The sequence below is a fragment of the Gossypium arboreum genome, chromosome 1, assembly GCF_025698485.1.
Source record: "Gossypium arboreum isolate Shixiya-1 chromosome 1, ASM2569848v2, whole genome shotgun sequence".
Classification (NCBI taxonomy): domain Eukaryota; kingdom Viridiplantae; phylum Streptophyta; class Magnoliopsida; order Malvales; family Malvaceae; genus Gossypium; species Gossypium arboreum.
This window is the reverse complement of record NC_069070.1, coordinates 2187004-2208524: the sequence shown is the minus strand read 5'-3', so window position 1 is coordinate 2208524 and position 21521 is coordinate 2187004. Positions and strand designations below refer to the sequence as shown.

The following is a 21521-nucleotide window of genomic DNA, read 5'->3' as shown; positions in this document are numbered from 1 at the left end:
AATAGAATGATTTGGAGTTTAGGGACAATTTAGAATAATATCATAGTTTGGGGATGTTCGATGGGAAATAGTAACTTTCCTAAAAATTTAATCAGTTGAAAAGTGATTCTAATATTTGGTATGATGGAAAGTGATCACTTTTATGAATCCATTAATACTACCTGAATAGGATATGATCCACTCGAGATAAACTCAAATAGTAAGAATCAAAAATTATTTGTATTCGATGTCAAATCCGATTATTTATGTTCTATTTCAAACTTGAATAAAAAATTTTAGTTAAATTCTACTATTAGTCCTTTTATTTTTTGAAAGTTTTGGATTCAATCCTTGTATTTTAATTTGGTCATTTTTAATCCATGTACTTTTCAGTTTTAAAATTTTCAATCCCTGTACTTTTAATTTGACTTATTGCAAGCTACTTGAGTTTAAGCTGGACTTTGCAATTATCAAGATAAATTTGAGTTTCTTTTATGAATTCTTGTTTTTAGAGATCATAGAGTAATTGTAAGAAAGTTTAATTATTAAGGTAGTAATTATATCTTCTTGTAATTACAATAAATTTTCAATCCCTATACTTTAATTTGACTTATTTGATAGCCCAAGCTACTTGAGTTCAAGCTTGACTTTGCAATTATTGAGGTAAAACTGAGTTTCTTTTCTGAGTTATTGTTTTGAAAGACCATAGAATAGTTGTAAGAAAGTTTAACTATTAATGTAGTAATTATATCTTCTTGTAATTATAATAAATTTTATTTTTTAAACATGTTTATTTGGCAAAGTGTAATTTATCTTAATTTCCTATATCATTTTATATATACATTGTAATTACACAAAAAAGAAATATAAAACTTTAAAAGTCATCATGATTTATTATTCGCACAATTCCCCCAAATTCTCTACCCCTTCTAAGAATTTGAGCAAATAATTAGGATATTTCAATTACACTCAATTTAGTGAGATATGCTAATTATAATAGTTGGCCAAGCATGCATAATTATAAATAATTACTTCCAAACTCAATTATTAGAGTTTCCGAACACACCATTGTAAATAACATACATGTATAGATATCTTCGAGGGCGGAACCAAAGGGATAGACAAAGGACTTGATTCATTAATTCATAGGATGAATTTGTATTTTGACTTTTGAAATTTTTATTTTGGCCTTAAAAAATTTATTAATTTTGCTCCGCTATTAATACAAATTTCTTAACTTTGTCGAGAATATCTTGTATAGGTGTTAAACATGAACATCACAAGGCATAGCTTAAAGCGACTATTGAACTACCAAAAGGAAATTCAAAAACATTGTGATTACTATTGATTCTTCATAAATATAATCCTGTGAAGCTATTATATATTTTGACAAAAAAAATCAACATTTTAAGTATAATAGAGTCATCTAATTACATAATGAGTAATGCAGTCGTCATTGATTAAGGAATTAGCAATAAATAAATTACAAGCAAGTTACTAAAATAAGCTTAATTAGGGAAGACCGACGATCCAAAATGCTCCAAATTAAGCAAGGGAAAAAAGATATTAATTTATGATGAGCTTAATTTAAATGAACAAAAATGAGAGGAGAATTTGGTCAAAAATATGATTGAGTTGGGGTAGGGATTAAGGGTCAGACTCTAAATCTTTAGGAATTGAAACTCTAGTGATGAAAAGACATTTCAAAGATAGGACTGATTATCCATCTAATATGTAGCTTCAACAAGTCACATTCACAAGTCTAATTAATAAATATATAAAGTGTATGATAGAGATAGATTTTTTCCATTCAAATAGATGGATGAAAAAAAATTATAGTGAATTGAGAGTATTAACTTAATTAGTATAGTTATTGTTGTAGTTTCTATTTTTTTGAAAATTGTGAGTTTAAGTTTTGAAACCAATGAACGGCGACATTATCGAAAAAAAGGAAATCATTTTGTAATGAACAAGACATTGGTTTTGGTAATTAAGTCAATTAATATTTTTTAATAAATCAATCTTAAAACAATGTTAGACGTAGTAATATTCTTATGAAACCAAAAGAAAAATTGAAAGTATACGTAAACTATCACTCTGCGGATTAAAAGAATTTATGATATAGATCAAGGAAAATAAGAGTAAATTTAACTTGCACAATATAAAATTTAGTGAATTGGCGAAGAGTCAACATTCATTACATATAGACAGTTGAAATAAAGAAGTTCAAATCCACTTTTACATGATTCAATACAAGAGATTAAAACCATAGGCCACCTCAACTCGATATACATGTTATGGCAAAACAAAGAACGGCTCACAAAAAAGTCCGTTGGGTGGCTGAGTCCCTTCAAAAGTCCACTTTCTCTACAGATCCTGAAATGGTAAGGGAAATGTGTAAGTTTATAACGAATCTAGTGAGTTCCGAAGATAAATAATAGACTTTCGAACTAGGTTTTCAAGAAGTGAAATTCAGTTAGGTGTACAAGCTCCTTGGTGTACAAACGTGCATTATCCTTGGTGTAAAAGCTCATGGTAAAGAAGTAGGTTCTTTCCCTTTTGTACTAGGGCATTCTCCTCTTTCTTTAGCTAAATAAAATTAAACGCTCATTAAGCACAGAAACAACTAAACTTTTAATGTAAAAACAAGAATCAGAAACATGCAAATGTTAACCAAAAGGAAGTTTCCTTCCCTTTGACCTCTAGTAGAAACCTAGATAAACGGTTCCTACAACCCTATCATTCCCTGGTATTAAATTAAAGAAGGATTCAAGAATTTACCAACAGTTGGCTTGAGAAAGTCAATTACTTATCAAGCTAAAGGCTAGTACCTTCTTCACACAATAAGAACATGCTAGGTTTCTTTTAAAAGAACATGGATGAATAGATAATAGAAAATAAAGTCCTCCTCCATTAAGTCTTCATCCTATTTATATAGGAATTAGCCCATAATTCCATTATAACGGGTTACGTGGTCACTTTATATGCACACATGATTTCACTAATCACACATGGTTCCACTAATCAGACACAATTCCACTAATCAAACACCATTAATGAGGTTCTATAGGTGTCATGCTAAATGACACGTTCTTTACTAAAAGTTTGACACGTAACTAATACGTGTCCCACCTATCTCGATTAAACTATTGAACAATTGACTCAACTATAAAAGAACCCGCCACTGGCGTGTTCACGCATGGGAGAACTCACCAATGTAGGAGTTTGCCAATACTAGAGAAGCGAAAGTCCGCTAGATGACAAATCACAACAAAGTAATTCGCCGAATGATTTCACCCCAAAATCAGTCTAAACTTGCTGATTAGACAGAATAACTTATAAAATTACGTCACTGCGTCAACCAGTCAAAATACGAATTCTAGGACTTAGGGTGTGACAGTTATATAATGTTATATTAACATAATTAGTTAAGGGTTTGTGAGTTTTATGAATAATTTAGGAAATGTATTGAATATATCGATACTTGAATTTATTTTTTGTAAAAATCACTTTATGCATCAACTAAATTAAAAATTGAAATTGAATGAAGATAATTTTTTTTTTTAAGTTACAATATTTTCAACAAGCACAAAATTGAGTAACTAGCTCAATTCAAATTGGCTAACTAATCAAAATATATTTGAAGGACTACCCACATATTTGCATAAGATGGAACTCGAATTTGGGATCTTAAATCCCCAAAGCTTTAACCTTACTATTGAGCCAAAGCTTTATTGGCAATGAAGATAGAATTTTAGTTAAGGAAAATGAGGTATTTTAAAAGAAAAAAAAAGAAGAGGTTATCCTTTTAGTCTTTCTATTATGTTAAAATTTAATATTTAAACCTTCTATTTTTTTTCTAACCATAAGTATTCTCATCTATTTTATGATTTAATTTAATTTAACATAATTTAGTTCGTTACTTTTATGATGTTGTTAATGGGTCTAAATTCATAACACTATTAAATGTAGTAGTTAAAGTGATTAGGTAGAATTTCTTTTACTATTCTTCTATTACATAGTTTAAGACTAAATTAAAATCAAGTCAATCATGTTCTAACCAATAATAAATTTATATTTCAATCAATAACAATTAAAAATTAGAACTGTAAAATTATATCACTAGAATATAAAGATTAAATTTTAAATTTTAGCATAATTAAAATCACAATTAAGCCTTATGTTTTCCATTTGTTTTGACAGCCCATTCAAGGATAAAAGGCTATGGTTGTGAATGTAAAGAAGAAAGGTGATTGGTGGAATGTAAGTTGCTGATGAAGGCTCCTTTTCCATTATGAATGTGAGATGTGAGTCAATGAAAGCAAGTTGTAGTTAGTACATAGTAGGTACTTAAATGCTTTCACTTTTCAGTCAAGACTTGCCCTTTCGGCTATTCTAACCCTCTTATTATTCAACTGCATAATAATAATAATAATAATAATAATAATAATAATAATAATAATAATGATGATGATGATGATGGAGGTTTTTTGCTTGCTTTAGTACTACGGCAGGGTACTTCTTTTTTGACTATGTTGTTGAGGTGTTATGGCGGAACTCAAACTCCTAATAAACCAAATGCTGATATCCCTATAATAATTTATATAAACGTAACAAATACAGTATATTTATAAATACAAATTCGAGGAATTACAAGTATCATATTATTATAATTAGACTGTTTGAATAATTATAGAGTAAAATTAAATTATTACTACACAAATAAGTTAAAAATTGATATAATTCGAATTGAAGAGAATTGATTCAGAAAAGAATTGGATTATTATATGGGTTATTAAAGGGTGTTTTTGGTGTTCCATTGATTGATGGATTTGAAAGTTTGGTGAGGGTGTCCGTAGGAGTTTTTTTCTTCTTTAGGCATGTTGAGTTTGTGGTGGTGATTTAGGTGTTTTGGTGCTAATTTTTGTTTTCTTGCAGGTTTTGTTAAATTTTGGTGTCGATTATTGGTGTTCTGGTGCCATGTTTGGTTTTGATCTTTGTATGACTAATCTTTTGGTTAGTTTTACTTTTGTTTGGGATTAATAAATTTTTAATTCGCTCAGATTAATACAATTGAAACTAAAGTCAATTAATTAAGATTATTTGAACTAAAACTTTATACATGATGAGACTCAGAGACCTACACATATGATTGCACATAGTATAAAAATTTTAACCCAAACCAATGAACTTACCCCATATATTTACTCCTATGTCCTACTTTAACTCTCTTCGTTTTTATTTTTAAGAATATCTAAAAGCAAAACATCAAAATAACCTCTCTCAAAATAATTCGGTATTATCTTTAATTTAATTTCTCTTTCAAAATGCCGATTGAGTTTTAGCTTGATTGGTATGAGTATTATCATCAATACAATAGGACATAAGTTTGAGTGTGATGAAACGTATTATCCTCATATTTATAGATTGAGAGGAGATTATAAGTAATTCTAAACATTATATAAAAAAAATAAATCCAATAATATTACTTGCAATTTAATTAGTATTCAAAATAATCACTTATTGTCTTTCGTTCAATTCCTCTACCTTATCTATCAGAGTTTCAATTTAACTTTAAAGAGTCTCCTATAATCAATGAAACTCTTTAATAGATAAAATGAATTTAATATAACCATTTACTTACTGCCAAAAAAATTACATAACATCAAATAAATAACACTTTATCACAACACATTGTTGAAATAGTTAGCTTAGTGGATCTTCAAAGCCCTGCATTCTTTTCATAATGAAAAGTAAGCCCATACGATTCACAACAATAAACCCGTAAAGAAAGATAATATTTGTTGGCAGATTTCAAAAATCAATTAATAAAAGATACATCTTGCTCATGGTTTTAACTGAAGATATGGCAATAAATATAAAACAAAATATTAGTGATGATAATGACAATAAATTCAATAATATGATAATCTACACAGGCAGCCAAGTTATATAATGGAATTTACCCAACCAAAAGGCCCAATGGTCCTCATAATAAAAATAATCAAGCATGGGGCCTGAAGCCTTTCAACCAATCAAATGGGTTTCAGCTAAATGGGCTCAATCAAACACTAAATAGGTTTCAGCTAAATAATTCTTTATGTTAACTTGAAAACAGTTTATAAACACAAGCTTAATGAGAAATATCTACTGTCTTCAACACTTACAACAAGTAAATCTAAATCTATCACACCTTATGATAATTTCCTTATTTTGTATTCTAGAAGACTAGTACTCTTCCTACTAAGTTGGAGGCACATAGTGCCCAAGGAAGCGCCCACTCCCTATGGCACATCAATTACAAAGCCACAGAAACAAATATGGGTAAGGAAGCAGGCTAGGTATATACTGGTTGCTCATCGTTCTCTGAAGCCTACCATTGATGGGGTATGGTATTTTGATAGTGGTTGTTCTTGGAACATGACAAGTAACCAGTCGTACGTAACTGATTTTGAAGATTCTCAAATTGGAAGGGTGACCTTTGGTGATGGAAGGAAAGGGCAAATTCTTGGTAAAGGAACCTTGAATGTTTCAAGCATGCCTCGATTGAAGAATGTTTTGTTGGTGTTTGATCTTAAAGCCAAAGTATCAGTCAATTGTGTAACTAAGGTATGCTTGTGATTTTCCCTAAAAAAGAAATGTATAGTTACTAATGATTCTAATGAAGTGAACATAGAGGGTGGCTGTACTTTCAACAAATGCTACAAAGTGATGTTGCCTGTAACTTGCAATAGTTTGGTTTGATATGAGACAATTTGAGGAATATCAAATCTTTCAAGAAATATTCCTAAGGTGTGTAGTAGTTTGTATGAAAGGAAAACAACATAGAGAGAAATATAAAAAAATAGCTCATATCCATACCAAAGCACAACTTGACCTCTTGCACATTAATCTGTTTGTTCTTATGCAGATAGAAAGCCAAAGAGAGGAGATATGTCCTTGGATGTGTTGTTCACTACTCCAAGTATACATGGGTAAGGTGTAACACCCCTCATTTAGTCCGGTTGTCGGACCCTAGCTACGGGATATTACTAATGTTACCAAAGCAATCACATACAAATTTTATCAATTAATTCAAGTTAAACATAAACTCATTCCATAAAATACATGTACAATAGGATTTACAAACAAAAACGGGACTTAATCGAACTTATAAATGTTATTAAATTGATCCAAGCATGAAAAAGACTAATTTGAAAAGTTTCCAAATTTTGAGTATATACCAATACCTAGACCAAGTACTGATATCATTATTAGCTTCGAATTCTCAAAAATCAAATTAAAATAAATAAATATCAATACTTTCTTATAAGAATCTCATACCTTATTTTAGTATCAATACCAAATTGGCATTCTGTTTGTTCGACAAAATATTTACAAAATCACTAGTATCTACACCTAAGATTTGGGTGCCAATACTTATTCTACAGATACCGATACTTAAATTTGGTATCAATACAATTTTAGCATTTTACCAATTTAAAATACTGTTCATTTGGTAAAGTATCAATACTTTATGAAATTTTACAAAAATAATCATTTTAAAAACCAATTCATACCAAAACTTAACTTAAACTCATTTATGCCAAAGGCACACTTCAGCCCTGCAAACAACCAAATCAAACATACCATTTTACCACAAGCATTCATTTTCTCAAACCACAATTTCCACATTTCACAATTGGCATCCAAACATTGCACCTAATAATGCACATTTATTACCAAATAGATCATACAATTCAACATCCCATATCATCATGTTTTCATACCAAATCATATCCATAAAAATCATTTAGATACCATTCAAGACATCTCGTTAAGCTATCATCTAACCATCACATATTAAATAATTTTACACCATTTTCATAGCATTAACCCAACCATTCCATATTCAAAATTTTGCCATCATACTTGTTTATATACATAACATGTAAACATCCAAAATCAAACATCACATAAGGCTTAAGTTCACGAACATTTAAAATAACACATATGCAATACGAATCCCATATACATGCCACATAAAAAGAGGGCAAGTAAGAACCTTAACCCCTCTCAAAAATAATAAATTAGTATTTTATTTTTTTGTGAAAACTTATAAAATTATAATTTAATGTTATGATAAAAATTAAATTTTAACCTCTTAATATATTATAATTCAATTTCAATTTTTAATATAAAACTTTAGATTCACTGTGCTAGATTGTGAATCAAATTTCACCAATAAAAATAAAGTAAACAAATAAGTGAACAACAAACACTATATATAAAAATAATATAATAATATATCAAACTATCAGATTTAGATATGCCAAAATTAAAATGAAAGTACAAAGAAAAATGTAGCTTCAACTTTGGACACCTAAAATGATGCTAGCAGTGACCAACAACAATAATAAGATTGAATGAATAAATAATGTACATGCTAATAACACTAACCAAGCAAGTATACAAATAAATATATAGAGAGAATCAAATAATAGAAATCTCAAAATAATTTAAACTTGAAATGCTCTTTATTATTTATTATTTATTATGAGATGAAATGTAGGAAACATGTCACCATAGTACAGAGCTATAGATGCTTAAAAAAAAAAAGAACAAAGTGATGATGATTCTGGTCAAAGTTATCTTGTCGACACCTCCACTTTCACCTCCTGTAAATTTTAAGATGGAAAATGGGAAAAAAATTTACGACGAATTAGCACTATGCAAAGGAAATTCATGCTAATACCAATATATGAGCACCTGTTTTCATATATTTATCCCTAAATTAAATAACTCAATTCAACGGATTAGATTGATTTTAAGTCAGATTAATATTATTTTGAGGTTTTAAAAGTTTTAAATAATTTCAAATTGTTGATATTCAAGATTAATAGAGATGAATCAAATTCTAATTGAATCAATTAAATTAGGTTTTCATTTCATGCCAAATAAAAATTTAAAAATAATGAAAATGTTTATTGAAAAGAAAATATGCTTTGTTACCTGGTGATGAGTGGAGCAGATGTGGGAGAAGTAGCTATAGCAACAAAACATAATCCAACATATAAACAATTAGTTTCTAATAAAAATAATGAAAAATTCAACCATATTTTACACAAAAAGTTAGAAAGTACAAAGAATATGAATCAATAATTGAATTAAAAAAAGAAAAATAATTAAGAAATTATTATTTTAATTTCACAAAATTTTATATTTAATATTTACACTAAAACATTAAAAGTTAAATTATCTTATTTATGTTATATTGATATAATTGTATGATTTGTCAATAATAAAATATGGTGAGATAAATAATGGAAATAACATTTTAAATGTTTAAAAGTAAAAATTAAGGTTGAAAAACTAGGTAAAGGTAAATCATTTTTTTTCTTCATTCCAACTGATCTGTAGCAAATATAACAAGAACAGCATTTAAAAGTTCAAATTTATACCTGCTATCACCAAGGTTGAGACCATTTCATTACCTTTCTTATCTGCCATGGAAAATACAACACTACCTACCTCCTAAATTTTCCTCACAATATCCACAAATGTTGATTGTAGTGACCATGGTCTCATCGACTTGTTCATGCTAATACCAAATACCAATATTTGATCGTTTTCATATTTTTATTCTTTACTTTTACCTCTCAATTTGATAGATTAGATTGATTTTGAGTTAAATCAATTGAAGTCGCATAAATTCTATTTTAAAATTTTTAAATCAGTTTAAATTTGAATTAATTTGGGTTTAACTCACTTTAAATTTTACCCTCCTATTAAACTCATTACAATATTTTTTTTGTTAAATATGTACATTTTTTCTTTTTTTATTATTTTTCTTTTTTATTTTTGCGTCCAAAGAAAAAGAATAAAAAAGTTGCTTCGAAAAAAATTTAAAGATTGCTTTGTTACCTGATGGGGAAGGAGCAGGTGTGGGAGTTGCTGTAGCAAGAACACATAATCAAATCATGGATAATTAGTTTCTCATAAAAAAAATATGAATGATTCAACTATATCTTACTATTTAAAATAATTATAATAAATATGATGATCCAGCTTTAGCTTAATTCTATTGTTGTTATTTGAAGAATCAAGAAAATGGGAATATGAACGCCTTAAGGAAGTATTATATTCCTAATTAAAAATTTAGTGATTCTAAATAGGAGGAGGAGGATGGAATTGCAAATTTTGATGAGAACCACTACTGAATTAAGATTTTTAAATATCGGTTTAATTTCTTTGTTTGAATCAATATAGTAGCTGGTTTTCGGTTTTTTTTTTTATGAAATAAAAGAAGGTATCAACCCTTTTTTTTTCATCCAAACAGAAAAACAAAGAGGTGATGGCTAGAAACACTGACCGGGGATGCAGCCGTTCATCTGATCAGTGACACCGCAGCCACGAGTGATCCTAAGAGCTGCAGCGATGGGAATGTTGAAAGACCTAAGCAAAGTAGAGTTGTTAATGAGGCTGCAAAGACAAGTAAGTTCAGTAGCGACGGCTTGTCTGAGAGGGTCACAGCAATCGCCTTGCAGTTGGAGAGTGGCGTTATTTAAGTAAGGAGTACAAGACATCAAGCGCTGCAAACAAGTCGGATCCGCAGCCGTAACTGTCGCTATCTTCGTCCCCAATATCACAAGGACCGCCATCATCAACATCTTTTGAGCCATTGCGTTTTTCTCAATTACTCTAATTTCACTCTGCGTGTAGATGTTTTTCTTCTTCTGCCCTGCCGTCTCCTTGCTGCTCTGCCATTGCTTATATACTAATTTTTTTGGAGCCATTTGGTCAGAAGTTTAAAACAAGCATTTGGTTCAATACGGACATATTATTTTTTAGAATAGCATAGAAAACAGTGCAAAGAACAAATATGAGCTGAAAAGGAGCGTTGGAGCCTGGAGAAGGTGATAATGATGAATAGATTTAACGGAGGATGGAAGCTTCTTAAATTATCGGAAAATGGTGGGTGTTCCTTGCTTGGGAAAGTGTGATCATTATTAGTTTATTTTTACAAGTGAAACCATTATTCTTCTTTTAAATTATTTAATAGTGTTCTAAAAGAATATGAAATAAATTAAAGATAAATTAAAAAACTTCAACTATTTTACAATAATTAAAATAAAAGTATGGCATGTTATTTCGTTTTAAATTTAATAATATATTTTTTTGTCAGAAAAAGCATAAACTAGAAAATCTAACTTTCTAGAAAATAAAAGATATATTTTAAAAAATATTAATAATGATACAAATAAATTTAAATTTCTATCATTGTAGTCTTTATCTTCTTGGTTCAATTATCATCGTTGTCACCATCTTTGATCAACACTCGACTTTTGATGGAATTAATTTCTTCGTAGTTGAAAATTTTTAAACAATTATAAAATTATAATAATAAATAATAAGAATTTATTGTTGTAATTTGGAGGTTTTAAAAATTATAATTAAAACAGTAATAGTACTTAGAAAAAATATAAATAATAACTAAAATTAATAAGAACAGGAAATTTTCACACTAAACAATAGGATGATAGGGAAGTAAATATGGGCAAGTTTAAAATAAATTTAGTATAATAAACTAAATAAGGATGATGAAAGAATATCATAATTTAGTTTTCTTATTCATCCACACTTGTTTTTACCTCTTCGCAACAGATGTACCAGAAGTAGTGGGCACTTCCTTAGGCATTGCGCCTCCAACTTAGATCATGCAATATCTTGAATTAATGAGGTCTTATATGACTAGGAGTGCCACAATAACGGTAAATCACCTTACAGGAATGAACAATCTTCTTGGATAGCTTGAAAAACATTTGCTTAGGCCTTTCACTTACTTCCTTCAAGCCAGATGCTTTTACGAAGACTATAGGACTTTCCATTACAACCTTCCTTTTTATTAACAAAGCCTAATCCTCCTTTGATTGGTTCTTTTTTTCTAGCTGCTAATATCTCATTGAGTTTGCTGCTTCTATTATTAAACTTTTCAAGCATAAGTTTTGTACCAACAAGTTCCTTCTTCACCTTCACAAAGTTGTCAAGTTCCTCAGCAATGAGTGATTCTTTTGCTTCCACCTGTTTAACCAACTTTGTATTTTCATCCTTCAACTAATTATTTTCCTTAAGCAATTGAGCATTGAAGTCACATACTTGCCCTCATTTTCCTAACATCACTTTATATGTCTTCAAAAACTCCTCATCTAATCCCATATCTAAGTCTCCATCTAAGTTTTCATCATCCACTTTAGTAGTACCAACTGAAAAAGCAACATGATCATCCTTTGAATTTGAACTACTAGATGAATCTTCATTACTCCATGTCACACAAAGTGTCTTCTTTTTTCTTTTTCAAAGTGTTTGAACACTTGGACTAGATATGACCAGGACCTTGACACTCATAGTACTAGACTCCTTTTTTCTCATCTTTCTCAGATTCCTCTTTGATTACCACCCCGTTGGATATGTTTTTGGGAATATTTGTGCTAGGTTCAAACTTTTTTATTCTCCTTTATTGCTTCTTGAATTATTTGTTGAAGCTCTGTGTGGCTAAGACAATATGTTCTTGAACTTCTTCAGTTGCACTATTTTACTTGGAAAGTAATACTTTTCTCACATTTTATCTTGTTGCGTTTAGCATCCTCAAGATTTATCTCAAAAGTTTGCAAAGAGCCAATAAGTTCATCGATTGCCAAACTTTTAAGATCTTTAGCCTCCTTAATAAAAGTGACCTTAATAAAGAATCTCTTAGGAAGATATCTCAACATCTTCCTGACTAGTTTGGTATTTGAATATTCTTCAACTTTGCATGCCAAAGTTGGCACTTCTTCAACCATTGCGAAACAAATAATAAAAACATGAGATAATAAAGTTTGTTTATACAATTTGGTTTCTTTACATTTGCAAAGCCTAACTCAATAAGAAATATCCACTATCTTCAAAACTTACAACAAATGAACCTGAATCTATCACACCTTATGATAATTTCCTTGCTTTTGTATTCTAGAAGACTAGTATTCTCCCCACTAAGTTGGAGGTGCATAGTGCCTAAGGAAGCGCCCACTCCTCATGGCACATCAGTTATAAAGCCACAAAAACAAATATGGGTAAAAAAGCAGGCTAGGGAAATATTAGTTGCTCATCGTTCTCTGAAGTATACCATTGATGGGGTATGGTATTTTGATAGCGGTTATTCTTGGCACATGACAAGTAACCAGTCCTACTTAACTGATTTTGAAGATTCTCAAATTGGAATGGTGACCTTTGGTGATGGAAGGAAAGGGCAAATTCTTGATAGAGGGACCTTGAATGTTTCAAGCATGCCTCTATTGAAGATTTTTTTTTGGTGTTTGATCTTAAAGCCAATATTATAAATATTAGTCAATTGTGTAACTAAGATATGCTTGTGATTTTCACTAAAAAAGAAGCGTATAGTTACTAATGATTCTAATGACGTGAACATGGAGGGTGGTTGTACTTTCAACAACTACTACAAAGTGATGTTGCCTGTAACTTGCAATAGTATTGCAACCTCAGAATTGAAGCTATGGCATGAGATACATAGATTGGTTAAATATGAGACAATTTGAGGAATCTCAAATCTTTCAAGAACCATTCCTAAGCTGTGTAGTAGTTATATGAAAGGCAAACAACATCGAGAGAAACATAAAAAAAATGGCTCATATCCAGACCAAAGCACAACTTGAGCTCTTGCACATTAATTCATTTGTCCTTATGCATATAGAAAGCCTAAGAGAGAAGAGATATGTCCTTGGATGTGTTGTTGACTACTCTAGGTATACATGAGTAAGGTGTAACACCCCTTACCTAATCCGGTCGCCGGACCATAGCTATGGGATGCTACTAATGTTACCGGAGCAATCACATACAAATTTTATCAATTAATTCAAGTTAAACATAAACTCATTCCATAAAATACATGTACAAAAGGATTTACTTAAACAAAAGCGGGACTTAATCGAACTTATAAATGTTATTAAATTGATCCAAGCATGAAAATGACTAATCTGAAAACTTTCTAAAATTTGAGTATAGATACCAATACCTAGACAGGGTACTGATACCATTATTAGCTTTGAATTCTTAAAAATCAAATTAAAACCAATAGATATCGATACTTTCTTATAAGAATCTGATACCTTGTCTTGGTATTGATATCAAATTGGCATTCTGTTTGTTCCACAAAATATTTAAAAAATCACTAGATTTGAAGCCAATACTTATTCTATAAGTATCAATACTTAAATTGGTATCAATACCATTTTACTATTCTACCAATTTAAAATATTGTTCATTTGATAAAGTACCGATACTTTAATTAAAGGTATCGATACTTTCTAGAAATTTTACAAAAATGACCATTTTGAAAACCAATTCATACCAAAGCTTAACTTAAACTCATTTATGCCTATGGCACACTTCAGCCCTGCAAACAACTAAATCAAACATACCATTTTACCACAATCACTCATTTTCTCAAACCACAATTTCCTCATTTCACAATTAGCATCCAAACAGTGCACCTAATCATGCACATTTCTTACCAAATAAATCATACAATCCAACATCCCATATCATCATGTTTTTATACCAAATCATACCCACAAATATCATTTAGATGCCATTGAAGACATCTCGTTAAGCTATCATCCAACTATCACATATTGAACAATTTTACACCATTCTCATAGCATTAACCCAACCATTCCATATTCAAAATTTTGCCATCATACTCGCTTATATACATAACATGTAAGCATCCAAAATCAAATATCACATAAGGCTCAAGTTCATGAACATTCAAAATGACACATATGCCATACGAATTCTATATACATGCCACATAACCAAACGATTAAAAGACTACCGTTGATGGATATATGCAACATCGACATTAGAGGGCAAGTAAGAACCTTAACCCTCTTAAAATGATAAATCAAATTTTAATTTTTTTAAAAACTTATAAAATTATAATTTAATGTTATGATAAAATTAAATTTTAACCTCTTAAAATATTATAATTCAATTTAAATCTTTAATATAAAACTTTAGGTTCATCTGTACTAGATTATGAAATCAAATTTAACCAATAAAAATAAAAATAAACAAATAAGTGAACAACAAACATTATATATAAAAATAATATAATAATATATTAAACTATCAGATTCATGTATGCCAAAATTAAAACGAAAGTAAAAGAAAATTGATGCTGACAGTGACCGGCCAACAACAATAATAAGACTGAATGAATAAATAATGTACATGCTAACAACACTGTCCAAACAAGTACACAAATAAATATATAAAGAGAGAATCAGATAATAGAAATCTCAAGATAATCTAAACTTGAAATGCTCTCTTTATTATTTATTTATTAATTATTATGAGATGAAATCTCCCCATTCAACTCATGTAGGAAACATGTCACCATAGTAGAGAGCTATAGATGCTTTAAAAAAAAAAGAACAAAGTGGTGATTCTGGTCAAAGTTTTCTTGTTGACACCTCCACTTTCACCTCCTGCGAATTTTAATAGAAAATGGGAAAGAAATTTACGATGAATTAGCACTAGGAAATGGAAATTCATGCTAATACCAATATATATGATCGCCTGTTTTTCATATATTTATCCCTAAATTAGATAACCCGATTTAACGTATTGGGTTGGTTTTAAGTCAAATTAATATAATTTTGAGGTTTTAAAAATTTTAAATAATTTCAGATTTAAATTAATTTTCATCTCAAATTGTTGTTATTCAGAATCAATTGAATTGAATCAAATTCTAATTGAATCAATTGAATTAAGTTTTCATTTCATGCCAAACAAAAATTTAAAAAGTTAATGAAAATGTTTATTGAAAAAAAAATGCTTTCTTACCTGGTAATGAGTGGAGCAGCTTTGGGAGAATTAGCTATAGCAACAAAACATAATCCAACATATAAACAATTAGTTTCTAATAAAAATTATGAAAAATTCAACCATATCTTACAAATAAAAGTTAAAAAGTACAAAGAATATGAATCAATAATTGAATAAAAACAAAAGAAAAATATAATTAAGAAAGTAATTTTTTAATTTCACAAAATTTTATATTTAATATTTATACTAAAACATTAAAAGTTAAATTATTTTATTTATGTTATATTGATATAATTGTATGGTTTGTCAATAATAAAATATGGTGAGATAAATAATTGAACTAACATTTTATAAGTTTAAAAATAAAAATTAAGGTTGAAGCACTAAGTAAAGTTATTTTTTTTGTCTTCATTCAAATTGATTTATTATAAACACAACAAGAACAGCATTCAAAAGTTCAAATTTACAGCGTCCCATAATATAACATTTTCTACAATTGAAAACCAACATTTGACATCAAATCTAATGCTTACCACCAAACTTTAAACATGTCTCCACAAATTATACTTGCTATCACCAAGGTTGAGGCCATTTCATTTCATTTCTTATCTGCCATAAAAAATACAACACTACCGACCTTCACAATTTTCCTCTCAATAACTACAAATGTTGATTGTAGTGACAATGGTCTCATCGACTTGTTCATGCTAATATCAAATACCAAGATTTAATTGTTTTCATATTTTTATTCTTTACTTCCACCTCTCAATTTGACAGATTAGGTTGGTTTTGAGTTAAATCAAGTAAATTCAGATAAATTCCGTTTCAAAAATTTTAAATCACTTTAAATTTAAATTATTTTGGGTTTAACTCACTTTAAATTTTACCCTCCAATGAAACTCATTACAATATTTTTTTGTTAAATATATACAATTTTTTTTTGGGGGGTGTCCAAAGAAAAGAATAAAAAGTTGCTTCTAAAAAAATTTAAAGACTGCTTTGTTACCTCATGGGGAAGGAGCAGGTGTGGGAGTAACTGCAGCAAGAACACATAATCAAATCATGGATAATTAGTTTCTCGTAAAAAAAAATATGAATGATTCAACTATATCTTACTATTTAAAAATTTAAAAAAAATGATGATCCAGCTTTAGCTCAATTCTATTGTTGTTATTTGAAGAATCAAGAGAATGAGAATATAAACGCCTTAAGGAAGTATTATATTCCTAATTAAAAATTTAGTGATTCTAAATAGGAGGAGGAGGATGGATTTGCAAATGTTGATGAGAACAACCACTGAATTAAGATTTTTACATATCGGTTCAATTTCTTTGTTTGAATCAATATGGTAGCTGGTTTTCGATTTTTTTTTATGAAATAAAAGAAGGTATCAACCCTTTTTTTTTTATCCAAACAAAGAGGTGATGGCTAGAAACACTGACCGGAGATGCAGCCTTTCATCTGATCAGTGACACCGCAGCCACGAGTGATCCTAAGAGCTGCAGCGATGGGGATGTTGAAAGAACTAAGCAAAGTAGAGTTGTTAATGAGGCTGCAAAGGCAAGTAAGTTTAGTAGCGACAGTTTTTCTGAGAGGGTCACAGCAATCTCCTTTCAGTTGGAGAGTGGCGTTTTTCAAGTAAGGAGCACAAGACTTCAAGCTGTGCAAGCAAGTCGGATCCGCAACCGTAACTGTCGCTATCTTCGTCCCCAATATCACAAGGACCGCCATCATCAACATCTTTTGAGCCATTGCGTTTTTCTCAATTACTCTAATTTCACTCTGTGTGTAGATGTTTTTCGTCTTCTGCCCTGCCCTCTTCTGGCTGCTCTACCATTGCTTATATACCAATTTTTTTGGAGTCATTTGGTCAGAGTTTAAGACAAGCATTTGGTTCAATACGGACGTAAATTTTTTTGAATAGAATAGAAAACAGTGCAAAGAACAAATATGAGCTGAAAAGGAGCGTTGGAGTCCGGAGAAGGTGATAATGATGAATAGGTTTAACGAAGGATGGAAGCTTCTTAAATCATCCGAAAATGGTGGGTCTTCCTTGCTTGGGAAAGTCTGATCATTATTAGTTTATTTTTACAAGTGAAAAACCATTATTCTTCTTGTTAAATTACTTAATAGTGTTGTAAAAGAATATGAAATAAATTAAAGACAAATTAAAAAACTTCAACTACTTAAAAATAATTAAAATAAAAGTATGGCATGTTGTTTCGTTTTAAATTTAATAATTTTTTGTCAGAAAAAGAGTAAAGTAGAAAATCTAACTTTCTAGGAAATAAAAATATATTTTTAAAATAAATACTAATAATGATACAATTAAATTTAAATTTCTATCATTGTGGTCTTCATCTTCTTGGTTCAATTTATCATCGTTGTTACCATCTTGATCAACACTCAACTTTTGATGGAATTAATTTTTTCAGTAGTTGAAAATTTCCTAAACAATTATAAAATTATAATAATAAATAATAAGAATTTATTGTTGTAATTTGGAGGTTTTAAAAATTATAATTAAAACAGTAATAGTACTTAGAAAAAATGTAAATTATAACTAAAATTAATAAGAACTTATAATTATAAGGTGAAACTTTTATCTGAACAGTAGAATGATAGGGGAAGAGAATACGGGTAAGTTTAAAATAAATTTAGTATAATAAACTAAATAAGGATGATGCAAGAATATCATAATTTAGTCTTCTTATTCATCCATACTTGTTTTTACTTCCTCGCAACTGAGGTGTCACAAAGAGTGGGCACTTCCTTAGGCATTGCGCCTCCAACTTAGATCATGCAATATCTTGAGCTAATAAGGTCTTCTATGACTAGGAGTACCACAATAATGGTAAATCGCCTTACGGGAATGAACAATCTTCTTGGATAGCTTGAAAAACATTGGCTTAGGTCTTTCACTTACTTCCTTCAAACTAGATGTTTTTACAAAGACTATAGGACTTTTCATTACAGCCTTCCCTTTATCAACAAAGCCTAATCCTCCTATGATTGGTTCTTTTTTCCTAGCTGCTAAGATCTCATTGAGTTTGCTGCTTCTATTATTAAACTTTTCAAGCGTAAGTTTTGTACTAACAAGTTCCTACTTCACCTTCACAAAGTTGTCAAGTTCCTCAGCAATGAGTGATTCTTTTGCTTCCACCTGTTTAACCAGCTTTGCATTTTCATCCTTCAACTGATTATTTTCCTTAAGCAATTGATCATTGAAGTCACATACTTGCCCTCATTTTCCTAACATCACTTCGTATGTCTTCAAAAACTCCTCATCTAATTGCATATCTAAGTCTCCATCTAAGTTTTCATCATCCAGTTTAGTAGGACCAACTGAAAAAGCAACATAATTAGTGTGATGATCATCCTTTGAATTTGAACTACTAGATGAATCTTCATCACTCCATGTCACACAAAGTGTCTTCTTTTTTCTTTTTCAAAGTGTTTGAACACTTGGGCTAGATATGACAATGACCTTGACACTCATAGTACTAGACTCATTTTTTCTCATCTTTTTCAGATTCCTCTTTGATTACCACCCCGTTGGATATATTTTTGAGAACCTCCACACAAATAGATTCTTTCCAACCAATCCAAATTCCACCTAAAAAACCCACTGCCTCTACTCAATGCGAGTAATGAAAACCAAGCTTCGCAATAATCAAATCAGCTTTTTCCCCACTGACCCTCGTTTCCAAAAGGTTGATCAAATCGGGTTTATGTTCTTGATTGTATTCATGAAAAACCCGAATAAACTTCGAACTCGCGCTACCCTGACAATTCCAAGAAAAAATATAAAATTCATAAATAATAATTAAAAGTACGAGGACTAACCTTTCAAAGGCCCAATGAAGCTTTATCTCCCTCATCGTTGGTAATGACTGTAATGGGCCAATTTAGCCCGGGCCCGTACAACACAAAACCCAAAAAGAAAAATTATTACAATAAAAATATTATAACAGTCCAGTTTTAAACAGTTCAGGGCCCAAAATTATAACCTAAATTACAATGGTCCATGGCCCAACAACGAATGCGGCCCAAACCTAAAACCTAGACCCAAAAATTCAAGCCCAAATGACCCAAAATTTTGGTCGCTGGAAACCCTAGCGAGGACTTTGCGCCACAGCCAAGCCCAGCCTCCATGCGCCCACAGCCACGACCACCTAGCCACGTAGCCTCTCCGTACCTCCGTACAATGCCAGCGAACTCCGTACCTGCAAGCAAATGCAAAAACACCAGCACAGCAAAGAGGAAAAAACAAGAAATTCATATTTTCTTTTTCGTTTTTCTCTGTTTTCGGCTATAAAAGCAATGTAATAGTCTATGTATATTTTTTACGCACACTGAAAGAAGCAATTTGAAAGAAAAAAATTCAAAAGCAATTCAAAAGGTGATTTCTGTTTTGAGTCTCTAGATCTATTGCGTTTTTCTCTATCTGCTTCCTTCGTTTTTTTTTCTCATTTTTTGCATTTAAAAACAAAAGAAAGAGGGAAAACGAGACCTTACCTTGCAAGTCGGCCATCGGTTCCTTTTCACTTCGTTGAAATCAAAGCATAAGAGGAATCTCAAGGCTAAAAACCACCTCTTTGAAGTTTGAAAATGCTGGCCGCTGTTCGTGATGGTGGATCGGTGTATGGAAGAAAGGATTTAGGGTTTGGAAAAGAAGAAAGAAAGGGCTAAGGTTCGGCTGAATGAGTTTTCTGGCTTTGTTTTAGCCTTTATAAAGGACCAAAAATGGCACCGTTTTGAGCCTGTCTCAGTGGCTCCAAAACGGCGCCGTAAAGACCATGCCCGATCGGACTCGACCCGAGTACCCTCAGGACCCGCGTGTTTTTGCGATGAAGGGTTATTTGCAGGTTTGGTCCTTTCCTTTCGCGCTGGTGTTTGATTAGGCTTAGTCCAGATTTCTTTGTTCTTTTAAATTTGCCCTGTAATTTGCGCGTGTTTGCAATTTGGCCCGCGTTTTAACACTGCGCTTTGGGAGCTGGTATATTTCCAGTTTAGGTCCCTCTACGTCCGCGCGTATTGCTTGTTGGCCCCTTTTGATCGTTATCATTTTATTTTCAAATTATCCCTTTTGTTTTAATTTAATTCTAATTAAGTCTTTCTATCTTATAGCTTTTTATTCTTGATTACTTATTTGTACATTTTAAACTACCTTGGTAATTGTTTCTTTATTATTGTAAATTCGTTTTTGTAATATTATCATCTCATTTTGCATATTTTTCCTTATATAAATGTTTTCATACATCATTATATTTATATATATACTTTATAATAAAATTAACTTTATTCTATGTACATTATTAATGTTATGTTATTTCATACATGTTTTTGAATCTATTCATACACTTTAATATACATTTTTGTTATTTTAATACGTTTTGTATGCATGTTTTACATATTACTTAAATTATTATTATACATATACATATATATTGGCACATACAAGTATGTTTTAAGTCTATTATATATAATTTATAATAAAATTAATTTAATTTTAAATGCATTATTAAGTGCATGTTCTTTTTACAAATAATTATTTCTAAATTTATTTATGCATGTGTATGTTTTTGTAAACCTATTATATGTGTTTTTAAGATTATATTTTATTATGTATTTTTGTTATCCTTCTATATCCTATACATTATTTAAATTTTCCTTTA

The 21521-nt window shown here is 30.2% G+C and overlaps 1 protein-coding gene and 1 long non-coding RNA gene across 2 annotated transcripts; both read right to left on the bottom strand.

The window, feature by feature from the left end:
- Window positions 1-8473: 8473 nt before the first annotated feature.
- Window positions 8474-10856, bottom strand: LOC108481973 (non-specific lipid transfer protein GPI-anchored 7-like). Its single transcript, XM_017785074.2, has 4 exons — window positions 10331-10856; window positions 9883-9912; window positions 8971-9004; window positions 8474-8636 (listed from the first exon to the last, which is right to left on the bottom strand). Exons 1-4 carry the CDS (start codon window positions 10752-10754, stop codon window positions 8630-8632), a joined length of 495 nt encoding a protein of 164 aa, XP_017640563.1. The 5' UTR covers window positions 10755-10856; the 3' UTR covers window positions 8474-8629.
- Window positions 10857-15320: 4464 nt separating this feature from the next.
- Window positions 15321-17802, bottom strand: LOC108482472 (uncharacterized). The gene is made up of 4 exons (XR_001870885.2): window positions 17286-17802; window positions 16850-16879; window positions 15862-15895; window positions 15321-15503 (listed from the first exon to the last, which is right to left on the bottom strand). It is a non-coding gene; the product is annotated as an uncharacterized LOC108482472 (long non-coding RNA).
- Between the last annotated feature and the right edge of the window lie 3719 nt (window positions 17803-21521).

Bases quoted from the DNA above. Each gene is read 5' to 3' on its own strand.
- LOC108481973 (XM_017785074.2), bottom strand. From the start codon at position 10,754: ATGGCTCCAAAAAAATTAGTATATAAGCAATGGCAGAGCAGCAAGGAG. The intron at 9,913-10,330 runs GTCAGTGTTTCT...TTCTTGCTACAG, and splicing joins GATGAACGGCTGCATCCCCG to CAACTCCCACACCTGCTCCT. The intron at 9,005-9,882 runs GTAACAAAGCAA...TTGTTGCTATAG, and splicing joins ACCTGCTCCTTCCCCATCAG to CTACTTCTCCCACATCTGCT.